The sequence below is a fragment of the Anser cygnoides genome, chromosome 2, assembly GCF_040182565.1.
Source record: "Anser cygnoides isolate HZ-2024a breed goose chromosome 2, Taihu_goose_T2T_genome, whole genome shotgun sequence".
Classification (NCBI taxonomy): Eukaryota; Metazoa; Chordata; class Aves; order Anseriformes; family Anatidae; genus Anser; species Anser cygnoides.
The window spans coordinates 114,034,880-114,048,590 of record NC_089874.1 but is presented as its reverse complement, the minus strand read 5'-3'; the positions used below and the strand labels follow the sequence as shown (position 1 = coordinate 114,048,590).

At 41.4% G+C, this 13,711-nt stretch overlaps 1 protein-coding gene across 2 annotated transcripts in view; it reads left to right on the top strand.

Moving 5' to 3' along the window:
• TMEM241 (transmembrane protein 241) overlaps positions 1–12,931 on the top strand; it is a 56,454-nt gene extending 43,523 nt beyond the window's left edge. For both annotated transcript variants that reach the window (XM_048080033.2, XM_048080032.2), the window contains exons 14-15: positions 8,857–8,921; positions 12,236–12,931. In XM_048080033.2, the coding sequence (XP_047935990.1) occupies positions 8,857–8,921; positions 12,236–12,296 (126 nt within the window). In that variant the 3' untranslated portion in view covers positions 12,297–12,931. The remainder of the gene's footprint in view (positions 1–8,856; positions 8,922–12,235) is intronic.
• The last annotated feature ends 780 nt before the right edge of the window (positions 12,932–13,711 follow it).

Genomic DNA, 13,711 nt, shown 5'->3' with positions numbered 1-13,711 from the left:
AGAAATCTGTTTTCTCAAAGCAATTGGAAAGCTAATATGTAAAGATACTCCTCTGTGAGACAGAGACTGCTCTTTTGGGTGTTGGTTAAAAAAAATTAAAAATATCTGATGATTTTGCTAGACAGAACATTTATACTGCTTCTGTTCTGGAAACGTTTTAGATGGCAGGTTTCTGATTTCGTTTGTCATTTAATCTACTCTCCCCCTCCTTTTAGTATGTTTTATGTTTTGAATGCAACATGTAGGTGGTTTTAAGCTGGTGAGAAGTTAATTGCTATGAAAGTCAAAGAGATTAATTACACTAGAACTGAATTTTATCTTTACCATTAAGTGTGCGAATGCCAGGGCGTGTTTAGGCACTGGCTGCATTTGAGTCACAATACACGGATCTAACTGTGCTCTTTTGAACTGTGTTCAAAATCGATTTTGCCATTATTATTTTAATAGCACTCAAAAAATAGATGTACAATATAGAGAAAGGACAGAGGAGTGACCAAAGCTCCTTCAAGGAACATGTACTTCAGGAAAGGTGGACATGTGTGCAGGCATTTAGGCAGACATGAACTAAAGGATCTCAAAGAAATCTACTGCAGCTGGTAAGACTTCTGTGTGGCCAGATTCATGCTTTGTGGATCGTGAAAATGCTATCCTTTAAAGCAACAACCTGCTCAGGGTGTGTGTCAGGAAGGGTTAAAGGGTTTTCTTACTTCTCCTAACACAGCTTCAGGAGAGCTGAGCAGAATCCACCTTCTCTGAGCAAATTTCACCTCTGGATGCTGTGATGTACGAATTCATTGCAGTGTCTACTGAATTCATGCTGTGGTGTGTGCTGAAAAGGTGACTGTGTCAGCCTCCTGTTAAGTCCATCAGGGAACAAAAGCCCTTAGGGTACGTCTGCACTTTGGTCAGACTGAGGGTAATGCAGCAGACATGCTCAAGTTAGCTTTAAGCTAATGAGCAGAACCGAGAGCAAAACCTCTTTTGCTTTTCACCCTGTTCCAATGCATTTCACTTTGAATGGTTTCTTTCCTTGTTTGGGCTGCTCAGCTTTTCAGGCAGGATTATGGCATTGCCGTTTCCTTTTGGAAGGGCCAATATTTTGGTGCTTCGAGGCTAGATTCATTATTTTCCCTTGCAGAAAGCTGTGTCTGCTTAAAATTGTTCCTTGTCTGTGGATTTATGGGTACTGCTCCTTCAAAGGGGCTGTGTTATCACCTGGAGCTTTAGGTTAAGCAGCATATTTTGTCTTTCCTTTTGATTGGTGACAACAGACCCTCGGAACTAAGTTAAAATCTCTCTCGAGTCCTTTCAATGTGTTGATAAATAAAGGAGGCTTTACAGAAGAGGTGGATGGAGGAGCTTTGCCCCCTTTTCCTATATCTCTTTTAACCAGAGATGAGCTTTGACATCTTAAAGATGATTGACAAGGACTCTTTGTGCTGCTAGAAAAGATGCAGATTGCAGGGAAAGCCTTCTTGTTGTAATAGGCAATGTGCTCGAAAGCTTCTGGGGAAGTTCTTATTTCTGTGGTAGGCCATCCCCCAAACTGACCTGAAATTAAGCAGTTAATGCAAGTTTGATTTTGGTCTGGTTCTGCTTGCAGGATTCCTTCATGTACTCTGCAGTCCTGGGGAGATCTGTGCACAGTACCTACAGCTGTTAATGGTGCTTTATTTTGACTGTCAAACACTGGAGTAGAACTGTGTATTTATTTCTTTGTTTTTTTGTTTGTTTGTTTGTTTTCTTTGCATTTGATTTTTTCCCCTGCTTTATTCACAATTAATCCAGATGTTCCTGACTTTAGTTCTTCTATCTTGCAAGGAAAGGTGTGCACCATGGTTGTCAGCTCCAGCAGAGATTTTTGTTCCGCCCCCAGTTCTACCCAGCTAAGGTCGGTCCCAGTGCCTGCAACAGCCCTTGGTAATCGGTGAATTCATCGGTGCCTCTGGCTGTTCAACGCTGACTTTCTGCAGTTTGTGGAACATGGCAGTCAGTACCTGGTCTACAAAGATCTCCTCTCAGGTCTGGGTTATTTCAAAAGGGCTTCTCAGAACACACTGGACCACTTCAGTTAGGGTTTAGGCAGGGGAGAGCCGGGTCCTTGGGTGTTCTTTCTGGTGTTCAGCTGTCCCAGTCAATGTCTTGTTTGTCTGCTCTGCAACTGCCAGATACTTCTGAATCAAAAAGTTCTTGCTAAGATACAGAGTTACCCCTCTGACAATGTTTGGTTGCCTTAAATTGGAATGTAGCAAGGTAGAGGAGAGCTGATAGAAATGGCTCCTACTCCAGCTGAAATGAAAAATGTTTGTAAACGAGGAGGAATGGTGTTAATAGCTCAGAAAACGTGAATTATTGAATAGAGACGATAACATAAGGTTAACTGTTCCTTTTTGCCTGTTCTGCAGATATTTGTTGCTAGATCTCCCTACCTCGCATAGCGTTTTGTATGTGTGCCTATGTACATATGCTTACTGCCAAGTAGATGTATATACAAGAGATGTAACAATAACATTTGATAACTTATTTCAGTGGCTGTCCCTCAAGAAACAAAATAATGTGTGTTGTTACTGATTCTTGCCTACTGTCATTTCTGCCTTTTTCATATTAATGTATTATCTTGATGTAGCTGCTTTCAGCAGCACTAAGAGCGATCCATTTCCCTGGCGATTTTTGACAATTATCTTAGCAGCTGGTTAAAACATGCAGAAGAGGGGCAAAACAAATATTATGTCTATAAAAAGCTTGACATTGCTTTAATTCCACCAGTAGAATGAAAACAAAGGTTACGTACATCAGAAGCTTTTTCCTGATGTTTTGAGAAGATGACCTGATGATAAATAGGAAGATTTATTTTGAACAGTGAGTGAACTTGATGAGCCATTTCAAAACACTGTCTTTGGAAAAAAAAATATGCGTTTTTGTAAGGACAGAGGTTTTGGCAGTTTGGATAAGTGAGGTTACGAGGATTGGCTCTGTGTACACAAAGTAAGGAAAACTTTAATAAAGTATTCTGTGTTCGCTTACAGCAAGCACTGTATGACATTTAACTTTCTAGTTTAGCAGTGAATCAGAGGAAACATACTTTTTGTATGGTATGTACAGATATAGTCGTACTATTAACAAATCGTGTTCGTGTCTGGACTAAATCCCCCATATCTTTCAATTCGAGATAGGAAGATTAAATCAGAATCTGAATTCTGAAAATGGCCTCATCTGTGTTCTTGGCTACATAAACAACATGTTCCTGAACACCTCAGCAATGTTAGATACTCAAAATCCAGAGCCAGCTTTTGCAGCTTGAAGATCTTTCGCTAAGGTACTTGTGAGGTCATGGATGGAAGGGATCAATGATAGCTCGCTCAGGAATGACACGTTTGTCTAGCCAGTATTGGCCGGTTTGACCTGTTCAAGAATTGACGCCGTGAAGTCTATGAGATAATCACAGCTGCTCAGTGGAGAATGTGAGGCAGCAAAGAATGTGTAGTCCCACATTCGTGTCTCCTAGGATCCAGGTGTCTGCTTTGTCAAGAACCAGGAAGCTTTAGAATGCTATTGTCATCTCCTGTCTTTAAGCCACGTGTCAGACTTACCAGAATTTTCTTACGTTTTGTGGTCAAGAAGTAGATCTAGTTACAGCTGGACCAGCTGTAATCTTGCTGTTCTTAAGGTTCCTCAGCAAAGAACTCTCCATACAGTCTATGTATTTTGTTTTGTTATCTATAAAACTATTTTTCTGACTTTTTTTTTAATAATAAATGATTTCTAAACGTTTTTTCCTAAGTTTTTAAAACAACTTTTATTAAACAAATTTTGCTTTCTCTTCTGAATGTTTTGTCACCTGACCATAAAGTGATTAGGAGAAAGGAGGGGGTCATTCACATCAGGAATTGTGTAGCAGCCTATCAAAGTTCTTTGGGAACTTTTTAAAGTTTGTGGTAATCGTGCTTCCATCCATTCATGAATCACGTAAGCAGATTTCATAAATGCAGATACACGAGAGCACGTTCTTTCCAATGCCTCCTCTTTGCCTGTAGAAGGTTGACTTTTGCATGTTGGATGTGCTCCTACTGTGCAACAAGTTCTTCCACATGTTAGGGTATTTGGGCTTGATGAATCTTAGACTGGTACCCAAGAGTTGGATGATGCCATTGGTCTTGTTGCCTGTAGTTCAGCCTGACGTGGGGCAAATGCTGGACCTGCGGAATTGACTCCTACATGATTCCTCACAGTCCTTCCTCAAGGTTTCACCACAGTTCATGCCCTACCAACTTCTGATGAGTTATCTTTGATGATCATGATTTCTACAATGCACAAACCCCAGAGCTTCTGTGTGTCCTCAGTCATTAGGTAAAAGGGTTCAGCCTCACTTGTTTCTGTTTCACTGTTTGCAATGATTGGTTCTTTCCTATCACTGAATCTTCTCAAAATTACTCCCATTCAGAGGCTGGAACAGCGATCTCACCAGCTTTGTTTCCCTCTGCGGGGTCCAAGTTATAAGTTGAGGAATGAGTCTGTATTTCCCTGCTCTCCCATCCCTTCTAGGTGGGTCCAACCCCACTTCCAGTACTCGTGAGTACTTCTAGTACTTAAAACGACTAAGTTGTAAAAAGGCTGCTGTTTTAAGAGACTTCTCCGTGGCATAGTCCAGCCATAGTGCTGGGTCATCCTCTCTTTCACTTTCTGGTTCTCGTTTACTCCCTGTGCTAGGTGATCAACGTAAAGAAGCCCCTTCTGTTTAATTATCTAACTGCTCAGCTCCAGTCTTTGCTCCAGCAGTCCTGCAGAATTCTCCCTGTGCTCACAGTGATCACTGCTCTAAGCTTCTTCCTTCTCCTTCCCGGAGGGACTTGCAGTCCTAGCTCACGCAGGTTATCTGCCTTGCTGTGGAAGCCATTTCAGCTAGGGTTCGTTGGGCCAGGCCAATGACTTTCTGCAGGTCGGGTCCTGCAGCAGTGGAGATTCAGACCACTCTCCTTTGACTCCCAGGTAAGTGTCCTTCACAAGGATGCAGTTATTGCCTTCAGTGCTGATAGATTTTGTAAAGAACTGGAACTGTTTTTGATAAGAGACAGCAAATGTACTCTGCAATACCAAAATGTTTGTTTACTTACAAAACTATTTGTAAATGAATCAGTGATTGGAACTATAGAAATAGCTGAGATCAAGGTAAATAGGTGTTAATCGAATGTTCCCTTCAAATGCATGTTGTTTCCATGGTACAGTAGAGTGACGTGGTAAAATTAAAATGGTTTATTTTAAGAAGCAACCTTTTTTTTGCCTTTTTGTTTTCTTTTTGAGCAAGGAAGGTTTTGAAATGATTTCTTAGGAGCAACTTCAGCTCACATGGAAATGTTTTGTTAAATGATGCTACACTCAGATTTTTTTTCCTAATCGCTGAAAGCTGTGTCAGAATTTTGTACAAATGTTTGCAGTATAAATGTTTTAAAAATAGCTTTTGCAGCACTGCATGGTCACATTTTCTACAAGCGTGTGGATAGCCAGAGTTCATGGAACTATTCCTGTTTCTAAAATCGTTGGGGTTGAACCATTGAGTCTAAATCATTTGGTAGAATTAGTATCCATGTCATTAGGTAGAATTCTGACTGCATGTCAGAATCTTGGGGACCTTTGCTTTAAACAGGCTGGCTATGCCTAATTAAAATTTTCCTTTCCATCTCCTGCTTTTAATGATTCAGCAGATAGGTTTGGAAATCACTAATTTAATTTGCCTTTTACTTGGTTTCCTTTGTCTTGCAAGCTCATTCCTTTTCCTAAGGCGTCTCAATGCCTAAGAGGACAACTGTGACCTTTAAAGTGAAGAAAGAGATTACCACACTTTGCGTGATTTTTATTTTAAAGGACATTCAGGACATCAGTGTAGGTGTCTTTTTTTTTTAAACTAAGTACATGTGCACTCAAAACACTTCAGGAAATGCTGAAATGCAGTAAAAGGAAAAATAATCTTCTGAACTGTGTGTCTAGATTTTAGAGACTTCCCCTGGAACAAATTATATGGTTAACTTCCCTGAAAACTTGTTTCTCATTTTTACATTACACAAACAATCAAAGGTGGACATTTTTAGCAATGCGTTTTCCTTTTGTTTTCTTTCTTTTTTTTTTTTCTTGTGCATGCTTATTTCATGTGCTATTCCAACCCACATTTTGTTTCTCTTTGGCACTGAGGCACTCTTACATAATTTTTCAGAAATACAAGAGTGTTCTGCAGCAGTAGTCCAAAAGGCTACAGCCTGCAGTAGCATTTTTGCAGAGTTTTGGGATGATCGCAGTAGAATGGGGTATTGTTTTTGATAAGGCCTGTTCTCACAGGGTTCTTAAATGCCTGTTTCTCTGCTCTTGGCCTCCTCTCAAGTTTCTGATAAACACGACTCTACAATGGAGTGGGTGAGACAGCTTTAACTTATGTCACTTCTTAAACGCAGCACTTGAGTTTCTTTCAGGAGAACTCAAAGAAAAGAAAGCAGTGTAAATGTCACGGCTGCCATTCTTCGTTAATCCCTGTTTACATGCATGATAGGGGATGTTGTGCATCTTCATGTAATAAACTCACGTTAGCCTGAGATAAGCTCGGCGCAATTAATTCTGCGGTCGTTCACACGGATGTGAGAAGTTGGTCTGCGGAGGTCAGAGTGGCTGCAAGGTGTGTGAGGGAGAGTCCAGCCCCCTAGATCAAGGTGTGGATGCGTTGTAGGGTGCTGTGTTTGGACTGCCAGATATCCAGCCTAGGAGCAGTGTTAGGGAAAGTGCACGAAAGATTCACCTCCGGAGGGGTTGGGCTTGCAGTGTTCTCACTTCCACTGTTACCTTCAAGCTTTGTAGCATTGCCTAATATTCCCGTACGTTACTCTGGTAGTTAGTACAGAGCTATGTAAGTCAGATGAATGAGTAGTTTGCATCAGGAGATGTATCAGTGGTTGTATAGATACTGGCAGTTTGATTGCTGTGGAGGAACGGAGTAAATCTGCAGTCCTGTGGTGTGGTATCCTTGGATCAAACCCATCTCCTGCCTCGTTCCCTCTGCAAGGTGTCTGTACCATCAGCAAACGGAGAGCAGCCAGGGTGTGGTTTACGGTGATCCCTAGGAGGAAAACAAAGCCATTTCTGCATCCCTTGATTCTTCCTAAATTAGAGATATCCCCAGAGGTGGCAATCACTGTATTGTCCCCGTCAGGCACCACAGTTCTTGCGTGTTGCTTACTGCCATTCTGTGGCCTCACGCCAGCTTTACGTTATCGCCCCCTTCCCCCTCCAACTATTAGACTGGGGCTGGAGGAGCGATGCACCAGCATCTCTTCTGCCGCTGCTTGTGATCTGCAGATTCAGAAACCTGTCTTTGAAAATGCAGCCATGGCAAATGTAACGGGTATTGGCTAACAAATCGTTGGCTCAAGCTCCGGCGCACGGAGTTTACTACAAAGAAGCATTTACTTCCCTGCTGGACATGTATTAATGTTATAACAAGTTTTTAATAGATGAAGGAATGAGGTTTCTGCTCTATCCCCTGGGAGACAACTAGACAAACAACTATTAGGAAATCTTAGCTGATAATTATTTAAATGTTTGGTTTCTTAATTTCATCATTTTACTTGGGCAACTTTGTATTAACCTAAATAGTTCCCTTCATTCCTCAGTGCTTGTGTTTCCCAAGTATTTGTAAATCACTACCAAGTCTTCCTTTCCCACAGGCATTGCTTATCCTAACTGTTGACTGAAAATCAATTCCTCCATCTAATGACTCTGTCACTGTTCTCTGAACTCTTTCCATTTTACATTATCCATCTGGCAACAAAATCTCCAAAAACGAGAGCAGACTGCAGATGTGGTAGCTCCGTGGCTGTTGAGACAGGGATCTGCTGCAAACCATTGTACATCAGGAGCTAGCTGTTTCTGGGATCAAAATACAAAGTCATTTGTCCCCATCTTTTTCACCCAGGACACCTTGGTGTAAGAAAATATTTGAGGTAGAAACACGCTGAAGTTACATTGTTTTTATTTACACCATTCCCTTTTTTTCCTTTTTCCATCTTTTCTACACCCATTACGCATTTAAAGCTCTCATTCTCATCAGAAATGTAAGGCTTTTTGACCCAGGACCTGACTGGTCTTCCCCAGTCTAGTTTGCTAATAAAAATAATATCGGCAAATAAAAGCTAGCAGGTTTCCCCACCAGACCAACTGGGGTGTGCAGTAAAGGGACCTTCTGCTGTAGTTCTCTGCCCTGCCTCTGCTGCATCCCACATTCTGTAGGAGTTAAAGTTCAACTGCAGTGTGTGATTGTCGTATTATTTTCTCCATTATCTCCTAGCCTAATGAGCAGTGTGTTTTCATTGAATCTTAGAATGGTTTGGGTTGGAAGGGGCCTTTAAAGGTCACCTAGACCAACGCCTCTGCCACGGGCAGGACATCTTTCACTAGATTAGGTTGCTCAAAGCCCCGTCTAACCTGAGTTTGAAACGTGCTTCCCAAGGATACCTCGTGTTCTTGCTCTGAGCTGGTTGCACAACTCTCATGTCCCCACATGTTGGGTCGTCTTCTGGCCTGCCTCACACAGGCAAGAGGAGAAAGGAGGTGCCTGTGTATAGTCGCTGTGCTCACGCAGCAGAGGGAGGTTGGGCAGGAATGGGAATTCCACCTTCAGCAATGTCTGACTGCTTAGAATAGTCTCATTGCATTTCTCCTGTCATTGACTGTCTATTTTTGGACTCAGTTGTAAAAGCAAAGAAAAAAAAATGTCTGCATATATGGGAATTTAATTTCAACGAAAGTATTTCAGTTTTTGTTTGTGTTATCACAAGGTCACTAAGTTGTTTTTTTTTTATTCTCCTTTCAATTTTACAGGTTATCACTGCTAGCTTATCACCACTCTTCTTTGTCATGACTGCTAACGCACTGACAATTTCTTGGTAAGTACCTTTGTGAACTTTTTTCTCAACAGTAAAAACGAATTTCCACAGAGTGTTTCACGTGGAAATACTTTTCAAATGGCAAACTCTATTAGTGCTAGTAATATTGTGCATGTAAGGAGAACCAGGTGTGATGGATTCAGTACAGCAAGATGAACAGAAGAGTGTTTCTTTTCCCTCTGTGGGAGAACGTGGACATTTCAGACATTAAGCACCACCACAATTCACTCAGCATGTTTTACAGCTAGATAAATGGATGCAATAGGCAAATAAATGACTTACTCAACGTCATACTGTAAATCAGTGGCAGAACTGGACGTAAAACGTAGGAGTCATGGTTTGGTTAATAGTCTTTTTAGCCAATAGAGTGCATTCAAGTTTCTGAATAGACCCTAGTGCTGTGTATAGTGTGAATGCATAAATAGAGGTAGAAAAATAAACTACTACTAATAAACTTTTTTCCAAATCTGTATCTGGATTTTGTAACATTTAGCCATGTGTTACGAATCACCTAACCTGGCATTTTTGGGTACTGATATAAAGGACTGGATTGCAAACTCCTTTGGTCAAAGACAGCGGTTTGTGTGTGAAGAGCACCCGGCAAAAGGGAATCCCAGCCCAGGGCTGATGCTCTCAAGTGCTTCTGCCGTGCACATAACAACTAAAGAAGGGGTTAGGCATGTATCTCTGAGGATAGATTTGTTACTGGAAATAAGCCTGCTTGCTTTTGAACAGCTTTAGGCTCCCTTTTCCTGCCCTCAGAGTTTGATTGTCAGTCTAAGGATTCAGCCCTGCACTGAATGGAATTAGCATATTCCGTTCCCAGGTGTGATCAAGAAGTTAGGGAAAGGAGAATTTTGCTTTAAACTAGCCCCATTTATGTATATGTGAATATGCATCCCCATATGTATGTTATGCATACGTAATCTCAAATGCTAAGGTAAGTCCTTTGTGGTTTTCGTTAGCTCTAGCTCACATTTATGTGGCCCGTGTACACAAGAGCCTGATCTAACAGCAACGTGCTTGCCATACTCCCAGCACGGGCCATTAACTTGCTGTTCCTGACCTCATTTTACATGCACTAGCCCAGGTCTGTCCTGCATGCTGGAGGTAGGCTTTTATAATACATACATATTCACTAACGTATGGAAAAACAGAAGCAACATCACTATGAATGTGAACACGTAGACCTGTATAGTTGCACGTATACTACATGCCCTCCTGTATGTAATATAAATAATGAATGTGTCTGTATCATTAAAAGAAACTTTGCTTTGCTGCCCTTAGGCCAGTATTACGCTTTCATGGTTACAATTAAAAAGTATCTTTATTTATTTTCAAGTCCTATTATTGTTTGTGCCTTGGTAGTGCCTTGGCTAAGCTCTGGAAATATTCTTAGATGATAGCAGCTGCAAAGCACTCATGAGATCATTAATCACTGAGGTTTTTAGTGTTGCTCCAGTTTTGTCAGGGACAATATCATATGTTAATTTCTGAGTGATGGGCAAAGGCAGTTAGCTGTCACTCCCACAATAAGCAGAAGCCAAAGGATTTGCCAGATGGTAAACCGAAGGTAAATAAAGGGTTGGCGTTTAGCCATGGATTTTAGATCTGCTTCATCCCTGTTATAATGATTGTTTCTATTGGCCTAGTAATCTAGTTAAGTATGGATTGCATGGGCTTGTGAATACCTGAAACTTCCAGTCCTGCAGAAAGGGATTCTTCTTCTCCACTGATGAAGGACATAAGGTATTATAAACAATTTAAATGCAGGTGCATTTTTTACAGGATAGTGTTGTACAGTTTAATCTTTTGTATAGGATTGCCAGTCTAATTTTTAGAGTGCTACAGCAGTGATAGATTATTTTTTTTTAAGTCTCTGTCAAAAATCTTGTAGAGAACACACAAAAAGGAAAAAAAAAAAAGTAATTTTTAAGACACTGTTGGTTTTAGTTCTTCCTATATGCATCGGGTTTCTCTCCATGGAATAAAAAAGAATACATTATCCAACCTTACCTTCCAAAGGAATTAATGCAGAGATGTGTTTAGAACTGGTGCTGAAATCTAGGCAAGACATGGGAGTTAACCCTCTCCAAAGAGAAGTGCTCAGGTGGTTAGTGATTTCAGGCACACAGACTCGTGTGTTTCAGATCATTTTGACAAGCCTGCAGCCCTCGCAGCTCCTTGTCGGCAGTTCCAGTTGTGGAGGTATTCTGTCTCCACAGCAGGCTGTCAGCACCTACCTCCCAGGGCTGCTTACTGTGTAATTGTGAGGTATTGTGTCATGGTTGTACAATGTTTGTTCCTCTCAGGAACAAGGGGAATTATGTGATTTTTAAAGCAGCTCACCAAAACTAATCATATAAGTGAATGTAATGCTATTAAAGACCAGAGCCTTCAGCTTCACATGCATTTTTATCTTAGGGAAAAAAAAAACACTCTTGCAAATGAACTACATGAAAGTTTGTTTTGTTTATGAAGTTCATTAAGGAGCTTTTCTGTTTCATAATCTAACTAAGCCATGAGGCTAAGATGAAAGGTCAATATGCTTAGCTTTGCAATGTTACGAAAGTGGAGAAGAGTCCGTGTCCTAGCATATTGCTCTCGGATATGATAGCAGGAAAGATTTTGGAGATTTTAACTATTACACAAATGAAGTTGGGTTGATAGATTATTTCAGTGAATGGTTTTGTTTGTAAAAAGCATTCATCCTCATTTGGATTTATGACATTCATCCTGCTTCACGCCTGAGTCTTGGCGAGAAGTGTTAGAGCCACCACTGTGCTGTGAGCAGCAGGGGAAGGAAGTGCCTGGGCACATGTGCCGTTTCAGCCAGGGCACTTCTCTTCCGCCAGCTGCCTCGCAAAGAGCAGCAAACACAAGGGTTTCTACTGGCCTCCCTAGGACAGTGGGAACTCCCCAGAGCAAAATGCTTTTTCCAGATTTCCTCAGCTCACAAAACCCAGACTTTACATCTCCTTCTGCCTTCCTTTCCTTTTCTTGCCGGCATGTGGGCATATAGTTACTCTCCTAACTACATGCAATCTTTTCTACGTAGACTTGTGTCTTTTCACGTGAACTACCGTTGGCCCTAACATACACAAAGGGTAGTTTCTGGTGAGATCTGTAGAATAAGACATTTCTTTTTTCAGCCTCTTATCGAGACAAGTGAAAAAATCACCTGGGATACTGTCTCTAGGTTGAAATGTATTTAGACAAATTAATTCAGTTCTCTTAATGCTGTGGTGTGTTTGGCATTGTATCAAGTAAAGGGACTTGCCTGATGCTGAATTTGTGGTTTGCTTTGTTTACAGCCTTGTGATCAGTGGCGTTGGAGAAGCTTTGCTTGTGTACACTGAAAGGACAGGCACGTAAAGCGGAACCAGATCTCGCCAGCTGGAAAAGAGCTGACTTGCAGCCTAGAGAGCCTATCATGAATAAAATGCAGCAGCAAGAATGAAGAAGCGCAACCAAACACAGGGAAAAAGGCCTATTTTTTTTTTTTTTATTAAGAAGGAAAAACTGTGCTATTAGTGCTGGTAAGAGAGCAGCACAGTTGGTAGGATGATTTGGAGCCTTTGCCTCAAAGCACAAGACAAAACTATTTCTGATTGATGTGGTAAAGGAAAAACTGTGCTGCCTCATGCCATTGGCCTTGTGCAAAAACGTCTCAGTAGCAGCTTTTTGCACAGGGAACTGAACTCAGGAAAAGCAGCATTCCCCACTGGATGCTCCCAGGTTTTTGTTGTTGTTGTTGAAAGCTGACAGTAGGTTATGCCAAACAATGTCAGAGCCCAAATCCTGCCCTGAATTCAGTATCAGGAAGGATGGACTTTGTTTCCAACTGTTCTGAAAGCGGCAAGCCGCTGCGCACAGGTCTGTAGTCACATCGTCTGAGCTGGCACAGTGACATAGGCAACGGGGCTTCTGGAGATAATTCCCTCATGAAACCACGGTGGGTTGACAGCTTTGCCAAATGGGGAAATCAGCAATAAATCTCAATGTCTGTAGTGCTTGCTGTTTGTGTGGTTTTTTTCTTCTCCCATTCCCCAAGATTTCTCTTGAAGTCTGTGAATTTTTGTCATCTGGAAGGGGTGGAGGGAATTGTACTGTTCCCAGCAGTGGTTTGTCTCCTAAATTGTTGCAAGAGGCAACAAAGATTATAAAACTTGAATGGATGTCATAAAGAGTCTAGGGCAATTTATCTCAAGAGTTCTTAAAATTAATTTCTGGTTGCTTAATGGATGTTAGAAATTAGTCTTGATGTATTAGCGCCTGGGAAAGCAATTTATGTCAAAGTGGTGTTAAATGTTGACTTGATAGTATTGTGAGGAAGGTCTACGTGGTAAAAGGAGCTTGATAACAAATGTTCAGTAAGGAGACGGACTTGTCTCTCATGGCATTAGATACCTAAACTGTAGTCCCTTCATCTAAGTTGACAAAAATTTCCTTCATGGTTGGTGGAAGGAATGGGGTGCCCTCACAGAGAACAACGGTGCCTCATGAAGCAGTCCCCGAGTGATAGCTTACGTTTTGCAATTATAGCTGGAACCTCTGCTGTGGGAAAAGCTCTTCATGTACCTCTCTTCTTGCATAATTTTCATGGGTAGGTTGCAGTCTGGATTATTGTTTTTTCCCCGCTCTCTTGTTTGTCCTATTCATAGCAACACACCAAACCCCAGAACACCCGTTTGCTTTCTTGCTGGTGGTCTCAGTGGAAAGAAATGGCCAAATCAGCAGCAGGGGTTCTTTAATTCCAGAGGGCATGCTTAGGGTGTTTGTGGGAAGGT